This window comes from Cherax quadricarinatus, chromosome 42 (assembly GCF_038502225.1).
Source record: "Cherax quadricarinatus isolate ZL_2023a chromosome 42, ASM3850222v1, whole genome shotgun sequence".
NCBI lineage: Eukaryota > Metazoa > Arthropoda > Malacostraca > Decapoda > Parastacidae > Cherax > Cherax quadricarinatus.
The window spans coordinates 27,019,287-27,046,287 of NC_091333.1; the positions used below are offsets into that span (position 1 = coordinate 27,019,287).

At 42.8% G+C, this 27,001-nt stretch overlaps 1 protein-coding gene across 1 annotated transcript in view; it reads right to left on the reverse strand.

Annotated features, from left to right (window-relative positions):
• LOC138853849 (uncharacterized) overlaps nt 1-27,001 on the reverse strand; it is a 226,756-nt gene that overhangs the window by 159,189 nt on the left and 40,566 nt on the right. Inside the window, exon 2 of the mRNA XM_070093168.1 lies at nt 20,318-20,676. Within this exon, the coding sequence (XP_069949269.1) occupies nt 20,318-20,658 (341 nt within the window). The 5' untranslated portion in view covers nt 20,659-20,676. The remainder of the gene's footprint in view (nt 1-20,317; nt 20,677-27,001) is intronic.

Genomic DNA, 27,001 nt, shown 5'->3' on the forward strand with positions numbered 1-27,001 from the left:
ACCCTCCTCCTCGTACTGTACCTTCCTCCCCTGTTCCCTCCTAAGTTTCTTCCTCTTCTGCCACCTCCCAGGTTTCTGCCTCTTCTGTCCCCTTCCACGCTTCTTCTCCAGTTCCCTCCACCCTTTCGCCCCCCCCCCCTACCTTGGTACAGTCCATTACAGTTCCAATCTTTCCTCATCCTCCCCTTACCATCTCCAATATTATCTCCGATATGATGTGTCTGAATTCCAAAACACTTGAAGCAATCTCTGAATATATTGCAGAAACCAAACCATCAATGGACACTGATCCACCCTCTGTTCCTTCTCTCTCCTCTCCTCCATCTGCGCAACTCCTTTCTTCACAGCGCACCATTTCTTCGCTGCTTGAACGTTTTCCGCTGCCTCCGCATGTGGACTTTTCTAACCCCTCTAGTCTACAGGATCCCTTACCTGCGGATTTCAGGTATCTTTATCATTGCCAATCATGGCCTATTTACAGTGGAATATACGTGGCCTGAGGGGTAATCGGGGTGAGCTTCAGATGTTACTCTCCCAGTTTTCCCCTGTTGGTGTTTGCTTACAGGAACCAATATTACACTCTGCTGCTATCTCTCCCATCTCAGGCTATAATTTATTGTATTCTTCAGATCCTTTTCCTGATGGGACCTTTAATGAAAGTGCCCTTCTTCTATGCACTGATATTCCGTACTATCAGCTATTTGTTTGCACTTCGCTGCATTACACAGCAGCCCGTATCCACTTGCATAGGTGGTATATGCTCTGTTCTTTATATCTCTCTCCTCGGGCATTATCTATTCCGGATATTGCCTTTCTGGTTTCGTCATTACCACCACCGCTTCTGTTACTTGGCAATTTTAATGCCCATCATTTCCTCTGGGGGGTCTCACTGTGATTCCCGTGGCATTCAGTTAGAGGCTTTTCTTGCCACCCACCCCTTCCATGTTTTAAATACAGGTACTCACACCCATTTTGATCCTCGGACTCACATTCTCTCTTGCATCGATCTCTCAGTCTGCTCTTCCTCTGCCGCATTAGACTTTGCCTGGTCTCTTCTCCCGGATTTACATGACAGCGATCATTTCCCAATCATTCTTACTTCCCCTTCATATTCACCACCTCTTCGTATCCCATGCTGGCAATTTGATCAGGCAAATTGGAACCTTTACTCGCAGCTAACTGTTTTTAGTGAGGTTTCTTCTTCATCCTAAATTGATGAGCTTTTACACCTCTTCTCGTCCTCCGCTTTAACCGCAGCTTCTCATTCTATACCCCAAACTTCGGGCAGGCATTCTCAGAAATGCGTGCCTTGGTGGTCTCCTGCTTGTGCTCATGCAGTACGTTTGAAATGGGCTGCATGAGGGAGGTACCGGTACAATAGAACCACGGAGAGACTTCTTGATTTTAAGCAGAAGCATGTGATCGCTCGCCGTGTCATCCATGATGCTAAATGCACTTGCTGGCGAGATTATGTCTCCACCATCACCTCTGCTTCCTCTATGAGTGCAGTCTGGAAAAAAGTACGAAAACTGAGTGGTAAATATTCTCCTGACACTGATGGATCTAAACAGGAGTCTTCTGGCAGGGCTGCATCTGCTCTTGTTGCCACCTCCCTAGTTAAGAACGATAATAAATTTGTTGAGTTAGGCATAAGAATTAACAACTGGGCGTCTACACTGCAAACTGAATTGTTTGCAATCCTAATGGCGCTAAAGCTAACCTATGACACTGAGCTTGACTCTATCATCATTACTGATTCTATGTCATCATTGAAGGCTCTTGGCTCATATAATGACTCCAACAACATGCTCATTGGGGAAGCCAGGTATAGATACTCAAAAATTAGGGACAAAGGAATTAATGTACAATTGCTATGGATCCCATCACACATTGGATTACTCCTTCATGATAAAGTTGATATGTTAGCCAAGAAGAGTATCGAGAAGGAGAATGTAGAATATAACTTTGGTATAACTGTGTCTAGCATTAGGAATAATATTAGGAGAGAAGTAAATAATGAAAATGATTGATTGTTATAGGAATGCAGTTAGAAGCCTGAGTAGATCTATAACCCACTATGATAACATGAACGTAGATAAGTATGTTTATGGAGCAACTTGCAATGTGAACAGACTGACTGATGTTGTAGTGGCCAGGCTTAGGCTTGGTTACAAGTACTTCTGGCAGTTTGGGAGACACACAGATGATGATCAAACTAAATGTAAATTATGTGATCAGGCATATGGTCACTCTCTTGAACACTATGTCAGTGCTTCGAATTGTCCACTTATGCGACCGACACCAGTGAGGTAATACAGAGACAGACAGTAAGCGGGAGCTTTAGCCATATGTGCTTAATTGTCCTATTGTGACATGTCAAGATATCTTATTAATGAAAATAAGATACCAGATATACTTTATTATCACACTGGCCGATTCCCACCAAGGCAGGGTGGCCCGAAAAAGAAAAACTTTCACCATCATTCACTCCATCACTGTCTTGCCAGAAGGGTGCTTTACACTACAGTTTTTAAACTGCAACATTAACACCCCTCCTTCAGAGTGCAGGCACTGTACTTCCCATCTCCAGGACTCAAGTCCGGCCTGCCGGTTTCCCTGAATCCCTTCATAAATGTTACTTTGCTCACACTCCAACAGCACGTCAAGTATTAAAAAACATTTGTCTCCATTCATTCCTATCAAACACGCTCACGCATGCCTGCTGGAAGTCCAAGCCCCTCGCACACAAAACCTCCTTTACCCCCTCCCTCCAACCCTTCCTAGGCCGACCCCTACCCCGCCTTCCTTCCACTACAGACTGATACACTCTTGAAGTCATTCTGTTTCGCTCCATTCTCTCTACATGTCCGAACCACCTCAACAACCCTTCCTCAGCCCTCTGGACAACAGTTTTGGTAATCCCGCACCTCCTCCTAACTTCCAAACTACGAATTCTCTGCATTATATTCACACCACACATTGCCCTCAGACATGACATCTCCACTGCCTCCAGCCTTCTCCTCGCTGCAACATTCATCACCCACGCTTCACACCCATATAAGAGCGTTGGTAAAACTATACTCTCATACATTCCCCTCTTTGCCTCCAAGGACAAAGTTCTTTGTCTCCACAGACTCCTAAGTGCACCACTCACTCTTTTTCCCTCATCAATTCTATGATTCACCTCATCTTTCATAGACCCATCCGCTGACACGTCCACTCCCAAATATCTGAATACGTTCACCTCCTCCATACTCTCTCCCTCCAATCTGATATTCAATCTTTCATCACCTAATCTTTTTGTTATCCTCATAACCTTACTCTTTCCTGTATTCACCTTTAATTTTCTTCTTTTGCACACCCTACCAAATTCATCCACCAATCTCTGCAGCTTCTCTTCAGAATCTCCCAAGAGCACAGTGTCATCAGCAAAGAGCAGCTGTGACAACTCCCACTTTGTGTGTGATTCTTTATCTTTTAACTCCACGCCTCTTGCCAAGACCCTCGCATTTACTTCTCTTACAACCCCATCTATAAATATATTAAACAACCACGGTGACATCACACATCCTTGTCTAAGGCCTACTTTTACTGGGAAAAAATTTCCCTCTTTCCTACATACTCTAACTTGAGCCTCACTATCCTCGTAAAAACTCTTCACTGCTTTCAGTAACCTACCTCCTACACCATACACTTGCAACATCTGCGACATTGCCCCCCTATCCACCCTGTCATACGCCTTTTCCAAATCCATAAATGCCACAAAGACCTCTTTAGCCTTATCTAAATACTGTTCACTTATATGTTTCACTGTAAACACCTGGTCCACACACCCCCTACCTTTCCTAAAGCCTCCTTGTTCATCTGCTATCCTATTCTCTGTCTTACTCTTAATTCTTTCAATTATAACTCTACCATACACTTTACACTTATCCCCCTATAATTTTTGCACTCTCTTTTATCCCCTTTGCCTTTATACAAAGGAACTATGCATGCTCTCTGCCAATCCCTAGGTACCTTACCCTCTTCCATACATTTATTAAATAATTGCACCAACCACTCCAAAACTATATCCCCACCTGCTTTTAACATTTCTATCTTTATCCCATCAATCCCGGCTGCCTTACCCCCTTTCATTTTACCTACTGCCTCACGAACTTCCCCCACACTCACAACTGGCTCTTCCTCACTCCTACAAGATGTTATTCCTCCTTGCCCTATACACGAAATCACAGCTTCCCTATCTTCATCAACATTTAACAATTCCTCAAAATATTCCCTCCATCTTCCCAATACCTCTAACTCTCCATTTAATAACTCTCCTCTCCTATTTTTAACTGACAAATCCATTTGTTCTCTAGGCTTTCTTAACTTGTTAATCTCACTCCAAAACTTTTTCTTATTTTCAACAAAATTTGTTGATAACATCTCACCCACTCTCTCATTTGCTCTCTTTTTACATTGCTTCACCACTCTCTTAACCTCTCTCTTTTTCTCCATATACTCTTCCCTCCTTGCATCACTTCTACTTTGTAAAAACTTCTGTTACAAGCAAATTTCCTAAATTTGCTTGTAACAGATAAGTGAACTATAGATATGTAGATATAAATCCATATGTATTCCTGTTAACCCTTTGGGGCCTAGTTCCTAGGCCTTTTGTGTATCCATATGCTCTCGCGCTACCGTCCACAGGATGGATATGGGGTGCACAATAAACTAGCCACTTCGGTGGCAAAATCTAAAAATCTAATCTGACCCGGCTCCTGTTTTGCGGGTTGCCGGTGTTGATATAGCAAACCCACTAGATGTTGCCAATGAAATTGGCAATCATCTGGTCCGTATTTCTCAGGGGCTCCATCTATGCCCCTCGTTTCTTTCCTCAAAGTCTGCCAGAGAGTTAGCACCCTTGGACTTTTCTTCTCTCAGAGAAGAACAGTATAATGTGCCTTTTACACTTCAAGAACTGGAGGCAACACTCTCAGCTTGCCGATCATCGGCAGCTGGGCCCGGCGACATTCATATTCGTATGCTAAAACATTTACATCAGTCAGCCCTTGCAGTCCTATTACGCGTTTTCAATCTTATTTGGTCACAAGGAGTTCTTCCACAACTGTGGAAATCTGCCTTTGTTCTCCCTTTCCGCAAACCGGGCACTACGGGACATGAAGCCTCCCACTATCGTCCCATTGCTCTTACCAGTGCAGTTTGCAAAGTGATGGAATGCCTGGTAAATAGACGTTTAGTGTGGTATTTAGAGACACACAACAGTCTCTCCACTCGTCAATATGGCTTTCGTAAGGGACGTTCTACCATAGACCCCTTACTACGCTTGGATACATATGTTCGTAATGCCTTTGCTAATAACCACTTAGTTATTGCCATATTTTTTGACCTTGAGAAGGCATATGACACAACTTGGAGGTATAATAATTTGGCCCAAGCCCACTCCTTAGGCCTCCGAGGCAATCTACCATCCTTCGTTAAGAACTTTTTAACTGACAGGCATTTCCGTGTTCAGGTTAATAATGTGCTCTCCCCGGACTTTATCCAAGCTGAAGGTATCCCCCCAGGGATGTGTTCTGAGCACAACACTTTTTCTCCTTGCTATAAATGATTTGGCCTCTAGTCTTCCATCAAATATTTGGTCATCACTCTATGTTGATGACTTTGCTATTGCCTGTGTAGGCGCTGACTGTCACCTTATTATAGTTTCTCTCCAGCATGCAGTCGACTGTGTTTCCAATTGGGCCACCACACATGGGTTTAAATTTTCCAGCCCCAAAACTCGCCAAATTACTTTCACTAGACGCTCTGTCATCTCCGATCATCCTTTGTACCTCTATGGCCCCTGTATCCCTGAACGTGATACAGTCAGGTTTCTGGGCCTCCTCTTTGACCGTAGGCTATCCTGGAAACCTCACATTACCTCTCTGAAGGCAACTTGTCACAGCCAGCTAAACCTTCTTAAAACCCTTGCTCATCTTTCATGGGGAGCTGATCGTCGAACTCTCCTTCGCCTACATTCCACCCTCATTTTATCGAAACTTGATTATGGTGACCAGATCTATTCAGCGGCCTCTCCTGCTACTCTCTCTAGCCTTAACCCCATTCATCACTAAGGATTACGTTTATGCCTTGGTGCTTTTCACTCTTCCCCTGTTGAGAGCCTCTGTGCAGAAGCGAACGTTCCATCCTTATCCGATCGCCGTGATGCCCATTGCCTTCACTACTATGTACTCTCTCATGATCTCCACAATCCTTCCATTAACAGAATGGTCACTGATATTAGTAGACATTCTTTATTTGTTTGCCGCCCCTGTTTACTCCGTCCCTTCTCTCTTCTCCTTCATTCGTTCTTGTCTTCTCTTCAATTACCACCTTTCTATGTTCATGTAGCATCTCACTTTTCACTACCCCCCTGGGAAGTTCCAGCTGTTCGAGTCTGTTCTTTCTCTCTCCTTTGCTCAAAAGCCCAACTGTGTATGGTCGCTTCCCGCTCTCTTTTTCTTGACCACTTCCACTCTCGTTCTCATGCCATTGCTGTGTACACAGATGGCTCTAAGTCTTCTGACGGCATAGGATTCGCAGCAGTGTTTCCGGACAGCATTGTACAAGGGCATTTACTATCTTCAGCTAGTATTTTTGATGCTGAATTGTATGCCATTCTTGCAGCACTTATTCGTATTACATCTATGCCTTTGTCATCATTTGTGGTTGTCTCAGACTCCCTTAGTGCTTTACAGGCTATACAGAAATTTGATACACCTCACCCCTTAGTCCTCTGTATCCAACTTTGGCTACACCGCATCTTTACCAAGCATAAAGATATTGTTTTTTGTTGGGTCCCTGGTCATGTTGACGTACAGGGCAATGAACAGGCAGACATTGCTGCACGGTCAGCAGTACATGACCTACCAGTTTCATATAGAGGTATTCCATTTACGAACTATTTTGCTGCAATAGCTACCCACCTTCACACCCGTTGGCAACAACGTTGGTCTACTATGCTCGGTAACAAACTTCACTCTATTAAACCGATTATAGGTTACTGGCCGTCTTCTTATCACCAGTGTCGAAGTTGGGAGACTACTCTCCCGTTTTCGCATTGGCCATACTCGTCTTACTCATGGATATCTCATGGAGAGGTGACCTGCTCCTCTCTGTGAGAATTGCCAGGCTCCATTATCAGTCAGCCACATTCTGTTGGACTGACCACTTTATCAACGAGAACACAGAATTTACCTCCGTCGTCGTCTTCGCTCCGCTGCTCTCTCTTTACCTTCCCTTCTCGCTGACATGTTAGTAACAGTGATAAGCGTAATATAAGTGGTGGTGAAGAGTGTGATGAGAGCGGTGGTGTCTATAATGTTAGTAATAGTGATGACCGTAATATAAGTGGTGGTGAAGAGTGTGATGAGGGCAATGGTGTCTATAATGTTAGTAAAAGTGATGAGCGTAATATAAGTGGTGGTGTAAGTAAGTAAGTTTATTCAGGTATACACAAATACAGTTACATAGAATTATCATACATAGCAGCATATGTGTAGAGAACCTAGGATAACCCAAAAAAGTCAGACAGAGTGACTTATTTCCATTGGGGTCCTTGGTGAAGAGTGTGATGAGAGTGGTGGTGTCTATAATGTTAGTAATAGTGATGAGCGTAATATAAGTGGTGGTGAAGAGTGTGATGAGGTTAGTCACATAGACATTAATGTTGAATACAATACTGTTGATAAATGTAATGAACACAATGTTGGTAGTGGCGCTGGTGATGAGAGTTGTAGTGTTGCGTGTAATGTTAGTGGAGGAGGGAATGTGAGTGGTGGTGTCACCTATCATACATTCACACATAAACAGCATCATGCTCTGGGTTTACAAAGACTCCCACGAGGCCTTACAACTGGAAGTGCACTTTTAAAACTCATGGACAAGGGTAGCGCTGTTGGCATTGATAAGGTCTGCTATTTATATGAAAAAATTTTTCATTATGCTGAGAAACTCGAGATGATCCCAGGACTACTATACCTGGAGTACCTGGAGAGAGTTTCGGGGGTCAACGCCCCCGCGGCCCGGTCTGTGACCAGGCCTCCTGGTGGATCAGCGCCTGATCAACCAGGCTGTTGCTGCTGGCTGCACGCAAACCAACGTACGAGCCACAGCCCGGCTGATCCGGAACTGACTTTAGGTGCTTGTCCAGTGCCAGCTTGAAGACTGCCAGGGGTCTGTTGGTAATCCCCCTTATGCGTGCTGGGAGGCAGTTGAACAGTCTCGGGCCCCTGACACTTATTGTATGGTCTCTTAACGTGCTAGTGACACCCCTGCTTTTCATTGGGGGGATGGTGCATCGTCTATAATGGATCAAAACTCGCATAAACTTTCTATATTAAGCTGGAATATTGCATCACTTAGAAAAAGACTTCCTGACCTTCATCATAAAGTAACCACCGAACCCATTGATGTTGTGTCTACAAGAGTGCAGAGTCCTTGAAAAATCCCAACCCCCTAAATTACCATCATTTGTTGCATATAACCTCAAATCTACTAACTCTTGTGTTCTATATATTAAAAAATCACTTCCCCATCAACTTCTTGCACACAAGAAAACAGAGGAGCTACAATATCACGGTGTTAGGATTTATATAGGGAACTCTGCTCTCAACATATTTAACTTGTATGCTCCTGCTAATAAATTTAATTACTTGGAGCTCCCAACTTGTGCTCATTCTGAGCCTATTCTTATTATTGGCGATTACAATGCGAGACACAAAAGCATTGGAAACTCACAGTTTGGTAATCGTAATGGTAATCAACTGTTGTCACTCTTAAACAGTCATGATAATGTCCAAATTGTAGGTGATCTTGAACCCACACATATCTATGGAGGCGTCCTTGATCTGTGCCTGGGCTTCAACATTACTTCTGCCAGCTGTGAGTCTTCCATTGTAACAGATATAGCGTCTGATCATTTCCCTAGGCTAACCTCACTAGATATTTGTAATACTGTCCTTCCTGGTGGGATATTCAAACGGAAACGTTTTAATGTTCCCACTGATCAGCATGATGACTTTGTTGCGCATGTGACTGACTGGTATAATTCCTATGAGTGTTCCTCTGTAGAGACCTTTAACAATGATCTTGTGAGCAGTATTCAGAACTACTTAGAGCCGCCACTGAAACCTCTTGGTACTCTAAACCCAACAAACTTCCATAATAATCATACCTCCTTCAAAAACCATACTTATTACAATGATTCTAAACTTCGTACACTGAAACGTACTGCTCGCAGACTAGGCCTAGCCTATAGAAAACATCGTACCCCTGGAATGCTGAGGCTCTTCCAAACTGCCCTTGCTGCTGCCAGAGAGCGTATGACAGAGCTGCGGCAAAAAGACTGGGAAAAATTTGTCAACGGCCTAATGCTCACACCCCACTTAGCCGGGCTTGGAGGGACATAAATAGAATTAAGGGTAACAGAACTGGGCAGATCGCGCACCCTCATCCCTTACATAGGGCGAATGAGTTAGTCAGTGCTTGGGCTGCTACATCTAGCTATGACAATCTTCCCAGTACCACACAGGCAAAATTAAATGACAAATATGATGCAAGGGAGAGACTTGTTTGCTTTATACTCAGCAAGGCAGATGATTGCAACATTCCTTTCACTAATTATGAACTTGATGCAGCACTAACTAAGGGCAACTCCACGTCGCCTGGTGAGGATGGTATTACTTACAACATACTCAGATTGCTGTGTCGAGTACCAGGTAATCCATTACTTGAATTATATAACATGAGCTATGTAACTGGGGAGCTCCCTCAATCTTGGACCAACAGCCTCATCATTCCAATTCCTAAGCCCAATCAACAAAATGCATTTCGGCCAATATCTCTTACTAGCTGCTTGTGTAAAACATTTGAGAGAATGATTCTTAATCGTCTCATGTACAGAATCAAACAATTTTTGTCTCCCCGGTTACATGGTTTCATGCATGGAAGGAGCGTGCATCATTGCATAGCCACCTTTCTCACCCTGCACACTGACAGCTCATACACTACCTTCCTTGACCTTAAATCCGCTTTCGATGTAGCCAACCGACATGTAATCATTAGTGAACTTGCCAGAATGGATGTTGGAGGATGGCTTCTCCGCTGGATTAAAGGCTACCTGTCCAACAGAAAATCGTATGTGTTGTTCCAGGGACATAGAAGTGTAACTAAAGACTTTGAATTAGGAACCCCACAGGGAGGTGTGCTCAGTCCTACACTGTTCAATATTCTAATTAATGCATTACTTAATGATATGCCTAGTCAGCCCCATCATTATGTGATTAGTTTTGCTGATGATATAATGATTCACACCACCGGATTCTCCAACACCCAAAACATTCTTAATCATGTACTAGCCTCGTGTCAGGACCTGGGGTTGATAATCTCTACTGATAAAACAAAGATACTCAATAGGCGTCCCCCTCGACAGAGAGGCACAGTTCGTCAGATCCAATTGCATGATGGGTCTCTTCTAGAATATGTAAGCAGATACAGGTATTTAGGTTTTGAGGTTCCACTACTTGGACCTGTTGTAACAAGACTTTGTCGCCAATACAAAGAACGACTAAGAGCACTTAGAGTTGTGGCAGGGCTTCACCCCAGGTATGGTGCTAATGTTAAAATTGTGAAAATGATGTATCTTGCTTATATTAGATCATTGGTTGATTATGCTGCGCCACTACTTGCTCTTGTGTCTGACTGGAAGCTTGGAGGGCTGGCAAAACTGCAGAACGAAGCAATGAGGATCATTTTAGGATGCCCTCGTACTGCCAAAATTTTAAATATGCAAAAAGAACTTGATATTCCAAGCATCAGAGATCGTGTTACTGAAAGAAATATCCTAATTGGGGTTAATATGCTCAGGCAAGCTCATTCAAACCCCTGCACAGAAGCCCTCCAAACTTTCCTCAGCACTGGTGAACACTCCTCCAGATGGATCGAAAAAACTGGAACCGACCTCCGCATGAATCAGATACATGATCTATGTCAAGTAAGGCAACAGCGGCACTTCTCCGCTCCATGGAATATTACCCCATTCCAAACTACCATTCCTCCATTTCCCCCCAAACTACTTCTTAAATCACAACCAAAACTTCGCCTTGAAGCCAAACATGAGGCCCTAAGCTGTATTGATAACTTAGTCACACAGCACACACTCTCGCAAATTATTTACGCTGATGGTTCTGTTCACCAATCCACTGGTGCAGCTGGTAGTGCTGCTGTTGTCGTACAGAGTGATGGCTCTCTTAAAGAAATTGGAGCACGCATCAATAATTGGGCCTCTACCCTTCAGACAGAACTGTTTGCCATACTCCTTGCACTGAAATGCATCTATGTATCAAAGATTGACAGTTTAATTGTAACTGATTCTCTGTCATCCATAAATGCTCTCAACTCATTAAGCATAAATTGTTGCATGCTTGTGTCAGAAGCCAGACACAGGTATGGTAGGATTGTGGACAGTGGAGTCAGAGTGCACATGCTGTGGATTCCATCTCACATTGGTCTTCAGATGCATGATAGAACTGATAAATTGGCTAAGCTGTATGCTTTCAAAGAGGGAGTAGATTACAATCTTGGCTTGTCAGATAGTAGTTTGAGAACAATAATACGAAAAGAACTTCAACTGAATTTTATGGACTTAAGGCTCAGGGAGATTGACACCAGTGAGTCCATCTATCATCATTCTATCATGCAGGAGGAGCCACATGTCTATGGTGCATCCAACAAAATAAGCAGACTCTTGATGTCACTACTGCCCGGCTCCGGCTGGGTTACAAGTATCTTTGGCAGGTTAAATCACCACCACCAGATGTAGACCAAACGAAATGTAAACTTTGCCAGATGGACTATTGTCACACCCTGCGTCATTATGTACTGGAGTGTGATAAAATTAATGAATTTAGAAACAACTCGCTCAGAAATGTTCAAGAAATGGCAAAGTACTTTATCCACAGTGGTATATTGCAGACCATTCCGGAGAAATACCCTGACTTTGCTAGCTGTAAATAAAGCATTACCACATGTGTGTGTGTGTGTGTGTGTGTGTGTGTGTGTGTGTGTGTGTGTGTGTGTGTGTGTGTGTGTGTGTGTGTGTGTGTATGTGTGTGCACTCACCTAGTTGAGATTGCAGGGGTCGAGTCCAAGCTCCTGTGTGTGTGTGTGTTTGTGTGTGTGTTTGTGTGTGCGTGTGTATGTGTATGAGTGTGTATGAGTGTGTGTGTGTGTATGAGTGTGTGTGTATGAGTGTGTGTGCGTGTGTGTGTATGAGTTTGTGTATGTGTGTGTGTGTGTGTATGAATTTGTATATGTGTGTATGTGTGTGTGTCTCAACAATCAATATTTGCACCAATAACTCACTACAGTTGTGACCGGGTGTGGAAGTGTGAATTGCTCATTACACTATAATTTGTTCATGATTGTAGCCATGTATAAACGTAAGTAACCATTCTTACAGGATTCATTACCTTTGTAACTTGTGAGTTCATTACCTTGTACCTAGTTCAGCCATCACAACTTTGGGAGCCCAGTCCCTGGACCCATTACGTACCTCTGTAATCCCTAAATACCTTTGTAACTTGTCATGATTGTGACTAGACCTACCTGGAGTTCATTACCTTTGTAAATTGTGAGTTCATTACCTTTGTAAATTGTGAATTCATTACCTCTGTAACTTGCTCAGCAATCAAAACTTTGGAGTCCAGTCCCTGGACCAATTATGTACCTCTGTAATCTTTTGACTACTGCCCACAGGATGGGTATGGGGTGCATAATAAACATATTAAACTAACTAACTTCTCGCTGATGGACCCACCTTTCATCCGGACTCTCTCATTGACTTTTTGGCAACAACTGACTTCACAAACTCTGATGCCTTCAGCCCTTTCTACCTCAATCTCTTGCTACACTCTACCCCCGCACTGTCCCCTGCCCCGCTGTTTTCTGTAACCTACTGATCATCCCTCCCCCCTTCTGCCACCCAATACCCTCGCTTCCTTCCCTACCCTGCAGCGCTGTATAGCCCTTGTGGCTTAGCGCTTCTTTTTGATTATAATAATAATGTCCCTGTACTTGCCGATCTTGTACTCCTCCCTGTGGTCAGCAGCTCCTCCCTGTCGCAGGACACTGTGATGGATATAGGTGTCAGCCAGTGTGGACACACAGGTATAGTCCCATGCTAAGAGCTTGCCATTCTTCCAAGGAGAGATGGTGATCCCATCGGGGTGGTTTGCTGGGTTGTGGGTGTTGTTGGCGTACAGAGTGATGGCTCTCTTAAAGAAATTGGAGCACGCATCAATAATTGGGCCTCTACCCTTCAGACAGAACTGTTTGCCATACTCCTTGCACTGAAATGCATCTATGCATCAAAGATTGACAGTTTAATTGTAACTGATTCTCTGTCATCCATAAATGCTCTCAACTCATTAAGCATAAATTGTGGCATGCTTGTGTCAGAAGCCAGACACAGGTATGGTAGGATTGTGGACAGTGGAGTCAGAGTGCACATGCTGTGGATTCCATCTCACATTGGTCTTCAGATGCATGATAGAACTGATAAATTGGCTAAGCTGTATGCTTTCAAAGAGGGAGTAGATTACAATCTTGGCTTGTCAGGTAGTAGTTTGAGAACAATAATACGAAAAGAACTTCAGCTGAATTTTATGGACTTAAGGCTCAGGGAGATTGACACCAGTGAGTCCATCTATCATCATTCTATCATGCAGGAGGAGCCACATGTCTATGGTGCATCCAACAAAATAAGCAGACTCTTGGATGTCACTACCGCCCGGCTCCGGCTGGGTTACAAGTATCTTTGGCAGGTTAAATCACCACCACCAGATGTAGACCAAACGAAATGTAAACTTTGCCAGATGGATTATTGTCACACCCTGCGTCATTATGTACTGGAGTGCGATAAAATTAATGAATTTAGAAACAACTCACTCAGAAGTGTTCAAGAAATGGCTAAGTATTTTATCCACAGCGGTATATTACAGACCATTCTGGAGAAATACCCTGACTTTGCTAGCTGTAAATAAAGCATTACCACATATGTGCATGTGTGTGTGTGTGTGTGTGTGTGTGTGTGTGTTTGTGTGTATGTGTGTGAGTGTGTGAGTGTGTGTGTATGTGTGAGTATGAGTGTGTGTGTGTGTATGTGTGTGTGTGTGTATGTGTGTGTGTGTGTGTGTATGAGTGTGTGTGTGTGTGTGTATGAGTGTGTGTGCATGTGTGTGTATGAGTTTGTGTGTGTGTGTGTGTGTGTGTGTGTGTGTGTGTGTGTGTGTGTGTGTGTGTGTGTGTGTGTGTTTGTGTGTGTGTTTATGTGTGTGTGTGTGAGAGAGAGAGAGACTCAGCAATCAACATTTGCACCAATAACTCACTACAGTTGTGACCGGGTGTGGAAGTGTGAATTGCTCATTACTCTAAAATTTGTTCATGATTGCAGCCATGTATAAACGTAAGTAACCATTCTTACAGTATTCATTACCTTTGTAACTTGTGAGTTCATTACCTTTGTAACTTGTGAGTTCATTACCTTGTACCTAGTTCAGCCATCAAAACTTTGGAGCCCGGTCCCTGGACCCATTGTGTACCTCTGTAATCTGTAAATACCTTTGTAACTTGTAATGATTGTGACTAGACCTACCTGGAGTTCATTACCTTTGTAAATTGTGAGTTCATTACCTTTGTAAATTGTGAATTCATTACCTCTGTAACTTGCTCAGCTATCAAAACTTTGAGGCCCAGTCCCTGGACCCATTATGTACCTCTGTAATCTTTTGACTACCGCCCACAGGATGGGTATGGGGTGCATAATAAACATATTAAACTAACTGCTAATATTCGGGGCTCCCTCTCGGCTGGGCATCCAGCTGTAGCAAGGGTTCTCTTTACCGTGTCATTGACCTCATTGTGTCTTGCATGCCAGCCCTTGGTTTTGGAACACTTAAGACCATGTAGACCATATTAGTTGGCTTGTGCATCGCTGCAAATACACATATATTCCAAATGAATTGGGGCAGCAAGGCGCAAAGCCACTGCAATATGGAGGGTCTTAGAGTTAAGGTGCGTTCCCATTGCGGATATGGGAACTGTTTGAAGGAAGACCCCGGAGTGAGGTGTGCTGACAACTTGGAGACAGGTAGTCTCCCTGTCTGATGTTGCATCCCTGAACATGTTGGCAAACACCTTTTCAGCGATGGGGCCATTACAGCTTGAGTGTTTGGAAGTCAGTGCTGCACTAAGGTTTGGTACTGGAGCAGCAAGAGTCTCCCATTCAGTGATGGCACTGGCATGGTTAAGGTCCTGTGTTATTGCTGAGTCACTAAGGTTATCAGGAAGAATTTGTCTTATTAACTCGTTTGATGTTATGGAAGATGATAGGAAAGCTGGTAGAGCAGTCTGGGAGGACCTGCGTGCTCCCAGCCCCTCAAGCCTGACCGGAAGTGAGGCTTGCATCCACAGTCTATCTCAAGAAAAATCCAATACACTCTCTAGCATGGTCTTAACGAGAGAGTCATATTCCTTGAGTTTTGGACTGTTGAAGGCTGGGGAGAATCTGGGAAAGTAGGTAAGTTTTGGGATTGACAGGCACCTGGTGAGTAGGTGGAAGGCATAATGCATATCAATGTCTTTCATCCTGCCTTCCATCGTCCGGAGGTCTGAGACTTTTTTTTTCTAGGATCAGATCGATGGCATTGGACCCAAGTGGAGCACCAAGGAGAGTGCTATTGGCTGGAGCAATGGCTCGTGCTCCTGGTAAAACAGCACTAATATTCTGGATCATCTGTCGATTGGTAGAAACTTTTTCACAATTGGTGGGCTTTAAAGATAGGCCCAGGCATTCTCCCATGTCTTTAATTTTTCTGATATCCTATCTATCTATCTATCTATCTATATATATATATATATATATATATATATATATATATATATATATATATATATGTATGTATGTATGTTTTATTCCAGTGTTTTTAGTTCTTCAAACTGCTAAATAAGCCACCATGAGCCCAAAGAAAGCTTCTAGTGCCAACTCTGTGGTAAAAAGAGTGAGAAATATCGTAAATACTATCGTACCACGGTCAGCTGCTGCTGCTGCTGCTGCTGTAGCACTGTCAGCTGCTGCTGCTGCTGTAGCACTGTCAACTGCTGCTGTAGCACCGTCAGCTGCTGCTGCTGCTGTAGCACCATTGTTATAATAATAATGTCTTTATTTACCACAAGTACATGTACAAGGTATACAGTCCTAGCTGACATCAATGACATACTACTATATAGAAACTCCCTTGTTATGCTCCGCATTTCGGGCAAATTAGGTCAGTGTCCCAGGATGCGACCCACACCAGTTGACTAACACCCAGGTACCCATTTTACTGATGGGGAACATAGACAACAGGTGGAAAGAAACACGTCCAATGTTTCTACTCTGGCTAGGAATCGAACCCAGGCCCTCACCGTGTGAAGCCACCAGGCCACCAGAATACCGAGAAACAATTAACCCCAGAGGGTTAGCCACCCAGGATAACCCAAGAAAGTCAGTGTGTCATCGAGGACCTTATTTCCATTGGGGTCCTTAATCTTGTCCCCCAGGATGCGACCCACACCAGTTGACTAACATCCAGGTGAACAGGAAAAAAATGCCTGGAACTAGTGCTCATATTGGTGAATTTATTGCCAGCAAAGGTTGGTTTGAGAGATTTAAGAATCGTAGTGGCATACACAGTGTGATAAGGCATGTTCTGGAAGAAAATGCTAAACAGGACCTACATTACTCAGGAGGAAAAGGCACTCTCAGGACACAGTGTCTCATCAGTCATTGCTGCATCTTCAATAAAGGTAAGTGTCATTTATTCTTCATTTACTAGAGTAGTACATGCACAATATATATTGTGCATGTACTACTCTACTATTGTGCATGTATCCTTCTCTTTGTGTGTAGGAAAATGTATATTTCATGTCGTAATTTTTTTTTTCATACTTTTGGGTGTCTTGCACGGATTAATTTGATTTCCATTATTTCTTATGAGGAAAATTAATTCGACTTACAATAATTTCATCTTACGATGTGCTCTCGGGAACGGATTAATATCGTAAGTCGGGGTCCACTGTATATTTATTTATTTATTTATTTATTTATTTATTTACAATTTGAGCACACATACAGAGGTACAAAAAATACAGATAAGAGCAGCATGCCAAAGCCACTTATACTATGCATAGCATTACGGGCTGGCTTAAAATTAACTTAAGATTAACTAAGCAATGATGAAATCAGTGATAAAACATTAATGTAAACAAATTACTATAAAGCACAAGTGAGTATTACAAAGACAGGTCATATGGTTGCATGCATTGTTGTACATTCAGTCATATGGAGTATTCTGTTAGGTAGTGTATTTAAAAAATAATAAAGTTAGATTGGGTTTTAGGTTTAACATTTATGTGATATAATTGTGAGAAACATTTAAGATATACAATTTATAAGGTTCAGTTATTCAGTATTTATTTGGTTTTGGGTGAGTAAGTGATCTTCGAGAAGAGACTTGAATTTATAAACAGGTAGTGTTTCTTTTATATTTACAGGTAATGAATTCCAGATTTTAGGGCCTTTTATGTGCATTGAGTTTTTGCATAGTGTGAGATGGACACGAGGAACATCAAAGAGTGATCTGTGCCTTGTGTTATGGTCATGTGTTCTGTTGAGGTTGGCAAGGAGATGTTTGAGGGGAGGGTTAATATCAGAGTTAAGTGTTCTATGTATGTAATAGGTGCAGTAATAAGTATGGATGTTTTGTATGGTGAGTAGGTTTAGTGTATTGAATATTGGTGGAGTGTGCTGCCTGTAGTGAGAATTTGTTATTCTAACTGCAGCCTTTTGTTGGGTAATTAGTGGTCTGAGATGGTTAATTGTTGTTGAGCCCCATGCACAAATTCCATAGGTGAGATAGGGGTAAATAAGAGAGTGATATAGGGCCAGGAGGGCTGACTGTGGAGTATAGTACCATATCTTCGATAGTATGTCTACAGTCTTAGAAATTTTCTTAGAAATTTGTTGTATATGTGTATGAAATTTGAGTCTATTATCAAGGTGGATTCCTAAGAATTTTCCCTCTGTTAGCTTTGTGATAGGTGATCCATTTATCATTATGTTAAGAGGGACATCTGTAGCTCTGTTACCAAACTGAATGAAGTAGGTTTTGTCAATGTTTAGTGTAAGTTTGTTAGTCCTCATCCAGGTAGATATTTTCTGTAATTCGGTATTTACAGTATTGGCTCGGGTGGGAGAAGACGTATGTAGTGTCATCTGCAAATAGTGTGGGTTTGAGTAATTGCGAAGCATTTGGTAGGTCATTTATGTATAGGAGAAAGAGAAGAGGGCCAAGGACACTTCCCTGTGGGACACCAACTGTAATTGGTTGTGCAGAAGAGTTTGTCCCATTTGCATACACATATTGGCTTCTGTTGCTGAGGTATGACTTGAGGTAGTTGAGGGAGTGCCCTCTTATACCATAGTGTGACAATTTTATGTGGAGCAAGTCATGGTCAACTGTATCAAAAGCTTTACGTAAGTCAATGAAGATCCCCAGTGGGACTTCTTTTTTCTCTATTGCAGTGTATATGTGTTCTAGCATGTGTATAATAGCATCATTAGTATTTTTATTAGGCCTGAATCCAAATTGGCAGGGGTTGAGTATGTTTTGGGAGATAAGGTAGGAGTCGTGCCGAATAGGCAGAACTTGCGATCTTGGCTTAAATAGCAACGCTCATCATGCTATATAGGACAAGTGAAAATTTGTGTATGCAATAATTTCGCCAAAATCATTCTGAACCTAACGAAAAAAATATATTTCACTGTGTTTGTTTAGTATTAAATTATTGTAAACAAATCTAAAATATATTTAGTTGGGTTAGGTTAAAATAAATTGTTCTTGTTATAAAAATGTTAGGTAAGTTTTCTAAGATTCTTTTGGTGCAAAATTAAATTTTTTTACAATAACATCAATGAAAAAAATATATCTTTAAGTGTATAAGAGAATATTTTAGAAAGGACTTAATTTTAAATGAGTTCTTGCTAATTGACCAGTGTAACATATTCGGCACGACATATATATATATATATATATATATATATATATATATATATATATATATATATATATATATATATATATATATATATATATATATATATATATATAAAATAGTTTGTAAACATTGCCAGATGAAAATTAACCTATCTTCTTGCACTCACAATGTGATATCTGGGATCTCTTGGACTTCTTTGTGTCCAATCTGTTCGCCTCTTACTCACCGTTTTGGACATACGACATAAGCATTGTCTTTGGTGACTGAATTACCTTGTCGTATAGTAGGTCACTTACGTCGTCGTCTTCCATTGTGTTATACTCTATTTCACCTTTACTCGGCCTCTTTTATTATGAAAATGATATACAATACTTATGAGTAGATGTGCAAGACACATATGCAACAGTCTGGCATTTGTATTGTTAAAACGTTGTGCCTACACGGTAGACTTTCTCAGTCAACTACAGAGTGAAATATATAGTAAGACAGCAGGATCAGTGGAGAGGTAAATGATGATGATCCAGTGTATCAACTTTGAAAATCTGATACACTGATTACATCATCTTTACCTCACCACTACACTGCTGTCTCTGTATTTGACTGTAGAAATCTACCTTATATCCTAAACGTTTCAAAAATAAAGATGCCAAACTGCTGCACATGTCTTACTCATCTCCTCCGTCTGGTTAAGTAGGCATGTTGTCGGAAGTGAGGTTACTTTGTGATTTTTACCTGGATGTTTACGTTATCTTCTGCCCGGCTGTTGTCTGTTGTAATTCGTACGGTGGAATTATTTAATTTCTCTGAGGGTAAGGCAGAGAAATATTTCCGATATCTTTTTAGGATATCTTGTGGCATCTTCTAGATTATTACTAGATATACTTGCAGTGTCGATTAAATGCACAGTCATTATCAGGTCAAGGTCATAAACCAGTTCTACTTGATTATTGTTCAATTTCCCAGCAAACTCAATAAAGAAAGAAATGTAACCCACTTTGCATAAACTCTAAATCAATATTTTTGTTGTATGCGTATTATGTTTTAGCTAACCTTCCTGGATGAAAGGAATTCATGTTAACCTTACATAATAACCTCTCCTTGTTCAACAGGTGAGTGTTAACCTCTGTAATACTCTTGTTGATCAATCTTGTTAACCTGCACCATCTTAGTTACTCACCTTTCCTTGTTCAGCAGGTGAGTGTTGGCCTCTATAATACACTTGTGGATCACACTGACAGAATCACTGAAGTTGGTTGTCTTGCAACATATGTTCTCGGCAGTGAGGTTTGCGTGGTACTTGTAGCAGCTTTTGTCATAGACTGGGTGGTGTTCCTTAGTCTTTTGTTGTGGTGGTGATGGTGTTTGTGATAATGGTAGTGGTGCTTGTGGTTTTAATAGTGATGCTAATGGTGGTAAGTGTAAGCGTGGCAGCAAGTAAGGACTGAGGAGCAGCAAGACAAGCACAGTCATCAGCACCAGCCTCAACATTAACACTTGTATCTGCCGCATCTTCGCCATCCTTGTTTGCACTGTAACCTGGCGAGCAAAAAGCAATGCTGTAGTTCGTTTTTGCAAAAATAGGTTATTATAATTATATGGCACACATACATACCTTATGCACGACCAAAACTACAAAGAAGTGAAGCTCAAGAACAAACCATACCACAGGTGGGGTTTGATCCCGCCATCAGAGAGTCTCAAAACTCCAGATCGTCACGTTAGCCACTGGACCAGCTAGCCACAATAGGATTCGTTCAACTAGGTATATTTCTACACTATATGAAGGTTAGCATAGGCACCACTGTGGCCACAGATGCAAGTTTTTACAGACGAATCTCCAGCTAGCGTGGCCGTGACGAACTCTAGCTCAAGTCCCCTCAAAGCCGTTAACATGACTGGAGATTCGTCTGTAAAAACTTACATTTGTGGCCACAGTGGTGTCTGTGGAAAACATTGTATATATTTTCCAGAAATACAGTAGTTATATGCAAATAGATGGCCATACTGTATTTAAAAGAATTATATTATGGAAAATGGGAAACTGGACCTGCACCTGCACAGACAGGAATCGCCATTTTTGTTTGAATTGGACACTTACGTTAGTGTATAATGGGAAGAATTTTTTGTGCTCTAGAGGTTAAAATTGGGTTGACACCTCTCAAACAGGAGGCGAAATTGTTGGATGTGCATTCCTGCATAACTTGAGATATCAGGCGACTGGACAAGACAACTCCAGGAACCTCAGATAAGTCTGTTATGTTATAACTCTGGCCAGTTGTTATTTTCATGTATAGACAGTGAGGTTTTCTGAGTATGATACAACTTAATCTCCAGTCAAATTGGTGAGTGTTATGATTAAGATATATTCTCCTTCTGTTATATAAATGTGTGTATATACTATAATCCTTTTTTAATTTTAATATACAGTGTGGAAATTTATTTGGTCCCTAAAGTTCCACAGGACAGATCCAGCATGGCCGTAATGGGACGGCTGAGCTGGCTGGCCCTTAAACCCTCCCAAACAAACAGCATTCTCTCTATTTGGCGTGGATTGTTGGTAGGCATTTATTTAATTTATAGATTTACCCTTCAGGGAAGGAGTAGGTAGTTTTACTGTTAGTACACTAATATTAGGTTTACTAAGGCAACTGTAGATAATAATAATGTAGACCTAAGACCTTAACATAGGTAGTAATAGGCCGATAATGTTGGCAAACACTAGGATAAGTTAGCTAGGGAGAACTGGCAGCCCTAGTTTGAACGAAGAGACAAGGGTCTGGAAGAGAGACCAGCTCGTTCTTCTTAAGACAGACACCAACTGGACAAGACATGCCGTGATCAGCAGACGGCGCCCCCCGCGTGTCTTCACATTTGAGACCTGGGGAAATCTGGTAGAGGCACCTCGATGTACCGTAGATGACCTCCGTCAGGCCCATACAGTAAGACAAGACCTCCACTTTATCTTGTAGATTTCTGGCCAGTGTCTGGGGAGATTGTGAGTGAGTTTTATCTGTGGGCCTGTGTTGCAGCTGGCAGAGCATGCCCAGTAAGTACCAGTGTCTCAAGGGAGTCTGGAAGCTAGTGTCAGTGTCTGCATAATTATACTAGGGGATACATACCCTCTTGGATATAGGAATTTCTGAGGTGCAGGCAGGACACTAATAACGATTGAATATTGCAGGAATTAAGGCTCCCGGTTGCATGTGGTTTCTGAGGGAAAGTCCAGAGGGGCTAAGGCTAAGCTTAGGGAAGTTGAAGATCAGGATATATGCTGCAACACCCTTCTCAGTTTATGTTTTGTGCCAAAGAGAATGGCTTCAGTTTTCCCTAGGTGTAATGATAGTTTGTTGTCTACTAACCATGCTGCAGGACTCAAGTTCCAGTGTTAAAACATTAGCAATATCTTGTGGGTCTTTACCTGTCACTAACAGAGCACTGTCATCTGCATACAGTAGGAGTTTGCACTTGACCTGATAGGCATATCATTAACATAACATAAGAATAATAAGGGACCCAGAATACTACCTTGGGGAACTCCACATGTTATCGGCAGGGGTTCTGATTCCGTTTTGTTGATTTTGACAATTTGTCTCCTGTTGCTAAGGTAGGACTTAAACCAGTCTACAGAACCTATACCGATAGCTTGAAGTTTCTTACATAATATATTGTGGTTGACAGTATCGAAGGCCTTTTGCAGGTCTAAGGTTACCATACCTATGAGGTTCCCCTTTGACATTTCAATTCTCAGGTAATCCATCAGATTAATTAGGGAGGTGTCGTGATGAATGGAGGGAGGTGTCGGTTGAGTAGGATCTTCTAAAGCCCGATTGATAGCTATGGAGAATGTTGTCATTAAGGTAAGGCAGATTCCATAAACACTTTAGGTTATCGCAGTTTCGTGCCAATGTTAAATATTTTCCTAATTTCTTCATCTAGGAACTCTGGACTGCACACTCTATAGGCTCTCAAAAACATAATCAGAAATGCATGTATGAGCACACAATGGTGGCCTTCCTATTTACTGTAAACTTAAACTTTCTAATAACTCAGGTACAAAATATATGGGAACATAAATTAATATGTAACAAGATACAGGCGGTGAGCAATAATCAACTGTGACTACACAAACTACTGAAAGAAGCACATATATAATGACATCAGAACTGACTTCACTCAAATCGAACACTGCTTCTACGTACTGTGCTTCACATGAACACTGCTTCTACGTACTGTGCTTCACATGAACACTGCTTCTACGTACTGTGCTTCACATGAACAGATGGTCGTATAAAAACGATAGATACCTACTCAGTAATGCTTACACTCCCCCCCCCTCCCCGTGAAAACGTGCCACTTTCACATTAGTTTACACAGTGACAAATCTCTTATACTTAAACATTTATAAGAACATTAACCCCTCCCACAGTGCTTTGAAACCCTTCAACACCTCCTCATCTCCTAACACACTCGTATTTAACATCCAGTATCCCCTAGAGATACTAGCTAGTGACTCTCACTCCACCTCTGCCACTACCGCCCGATGATCTGCAAAAGCTACTTCTATTGTACAGACAAACTTTGACAAAACCCCATGAGATATGTACAACCTATCTAACCTAGCCACGTAACCCCTCCTTACGAAAGTGTGCTCTACCTCCCACGCGCCCCCACCTATCACATCCCTCAGCTGAACATCCACCAAGAGATTTCGTAAGGCTGCCGACATGTGCCCCGCCCCTTGTGGTTCCACATCAGCCCTCCTAATAACACAATTCCAGTCCCCACCAATGATGGCCACCGCAGGTAAACCACATAAGGAGAAAACTAGGTCATCACATACAAAATCCCTCTTTACTTTCACATCGTTTTCCGCTGGCACATACACACTTACAAACGTTACCCTCTGCCCCATCCACATGCAACACCTTCCCCCCCTCCCCCCCTCCCCCCTCACTTCGTATCAACACAAACGGGCTCGCCTCCTTTATCAATAAACCCACACCACCTTTCAGACGTGCAGATGCCAGAGTCATAACCTTAAACCCTGCCACCTCTAGCACTCTTCCCTCCCTGAAATTATGTTCCTGTAGAAACACTACATCTACTCTATATTTACTCAGAAGCATACAAAAACATTCCCTCTTCACACTATTACACAGTCCATTCACATTCACAGTCATACACCTAAGGCCTTAAAATTTCCAACCCTTCCTCATCTCCTCCTTCCCAGGGCCTCCTGCCCCAGGGCCAACACATGATTTCACACCATCCACCCTGCTCCCCTTCTTTCGATGCTTCTTATCCTGGCTACCTCGAGAATATTCGTCCTTCCTCCCAGGCCGCTGCGCCAGTGTCAGGACGTCATCTGAGTCTGACGCCGCTGCTATCTTCCTCGTCATGCCCTCCACCACAATGTTGTCTTCCGAGGATTCCTCACGATGAACCTCAACCTCCACCATTTCACGTTGCCTGCTAATCTCCTCCTTCCTTCCTATGCATGTCCCGACATTCTCTTCTTGCAACTCAGAAACGTTCTCCCTTACAGAGACGTCATCCTCCCCAGGTGGAGTTAAAGTTTTCAAAACATCGTCCAGCTCTTCCTCCAGTGCCATCACCTTCTGCTGCGCAAGCACTTCCGCCCCTGTCACCGGCAAAGTGGCGATTTCTGGCTTGACAAAACTTATGGCACGCCCATCATTCACCACAAGGGTATCATCAACTATATCACTCCACAGAGGTCCACTCCCTCGTTTGCCCGTGGGACTCTCCACCACGGCATCCACACCTGTAACTGGTGCTCCACCAGTCTGTGCCATCCCCCTCCTCTGTTGCACACACTTCGCCGCCATGTGATCATACTCCCCACACAACCTGCACATACGTCGTTGCCCAGCATAAGACACAAGAATCTGGGTCCGGAACTCCTTCATCACAACGTAAGACAGGATTGGATGCCTCAGAGTCATTTTGAGGGAGAATGTGCCCTCTGGACGTCCCATGTATGCACCTGCCGCCCACTTGCCTTGGATTGCCAGATGCACGGTACCATATGCCTAAAACACGTTCCTTATGTCAGCCTCGTCTGCCTCAAAGGGGACGTTGCGCAACTTCACCCACGTAAAATGTCGAGAGACGTCTATGAGATGCACTCTTACAGCAGGAGTTGCATCTAGACTCACATCCTGAAATCTTGTCACCAAGGACTCATAATTCAGCCGTTGAATTCAACTTAACTAAGATTCTGAAGGCCCCATTCAGGGCTACACCATATACCTCGTCGTCCTGTATTTCATACGTCTCTCTGATGATCGTTGGTAGCAACACTTGTGCCGTTGAAGGGAAAATTGCCCCACGAAGCAACTCAGTACCGACGGTATTCACCCTATGCCATACACTCAGCGCCATGTTGTTGCTATGAGAGCTCGCCTGAAAACAAAAGAGGGGTGCAGAGCACAACTGCGCTCCACCGCAGTCGGAGTATCAACACGTCTATGAATGGAAATTTAAAGTCCACCTCTTTTTCCACGATGTATTTAATAGCCGGGACTAAAGCATTAAGTCTTGGTAAAAATGTATCAAGGGCCATATCGTTTTACCTGGAGTTTACCTGGAGAGAGTTTCGGGGGTCAACGCCCCCGTGGCCCGGTCTGTGACCAGGCCTCCTGGTGGATCAGCCCCTGATCAACCAGGCTGTTGCTGCTGGCTGCACGCAAACCAACGTACGAGCCACAGCCCGGCTGATCAGGAACTGACTTTAGGTGATTGTCCAGTGCCAGCTTGAAGACTGCCAGGGGTCTGTTGGTAATCCCCCTTATGTGTGCTGGGAGGCAGTTGAACAGTCTCGGGCCCCTGACACTTATTGTATGGTCTCTTAACGTGCTAGTGACACCCCTGCTTTTCATTGGGGGGATGGTGCATCGTCTGCCAAGTCTTTTGCTTTCGTAGTGAGTGATTTTCGTGTGCAAGTTCGGTACTAGTCCCTCTAGGATTTTCCAGGTGTATATAATCATGTATCTCTCCCTCCTGCGTTCCAGGGAATACAGGTTTAGAAACCTCAAGCGCTCCCAGTAATTGAGGTGTTTTATCTCCGTTATGCGCGCCGTGAAAGTTCTCTGTACATTTTCTAGGTCGGCAATTTCACCTGCCTTGAAAGGTGCTGTTAGAGTGCAGCAATATTCCAGCCTAGATAGAACAAGTGACCTGAAGAGTGTCATCATGGGCTTGGCCTCCCTAGTTTTGAAGGTTCTCATTATCCATCCTGTCATTTTTCTAGCAGATGCGATTGATACAATGTTATGGTCCTTGAAGGTGAGATCCTCCGACATAATCACTCCCAGGTCTTTGACGTTGGTGTTTCGCTCTATTTTGTGGCCAGAATTTGTTTTGTACTCTGATGAAGATTTAATTTCCTCATGTTTACCATATCTGAGTAATTGAAATTTCTCATCGTTGAACTTCATATTGTTTTCCGCAGCCCACTGAAAGATTTGGTTGATGTCCGCCTGGAGCCTTGCAGTGTCTGCAATGGAAGACACTGTCATGCAGATTCGGGTGTCATCTGCAAAGGAAGACACGGTGCTGTGGCTGACATCCTTGTCTATGTCGGATATGAGGATGAGGAACAAGATGGGAGCTAGTACTGTGCCTTGTGGAACAGAGCTTTTCACCGTAGCTGCCTCGGACTTTACTCTGTTGACGACTACTCTCTGTGTTCTGTTAGTGAGGAAATTATAGATCCATTGACCGACTTTTCCTGTTATTCCTTTAGCACGCATTTTGTGCGCTATTACGCCATGATCACACTTGTCGAAGGCTTTTGCAAAGTCTGTATATATTACATCTGCATTCTTTTTGTCTTCTA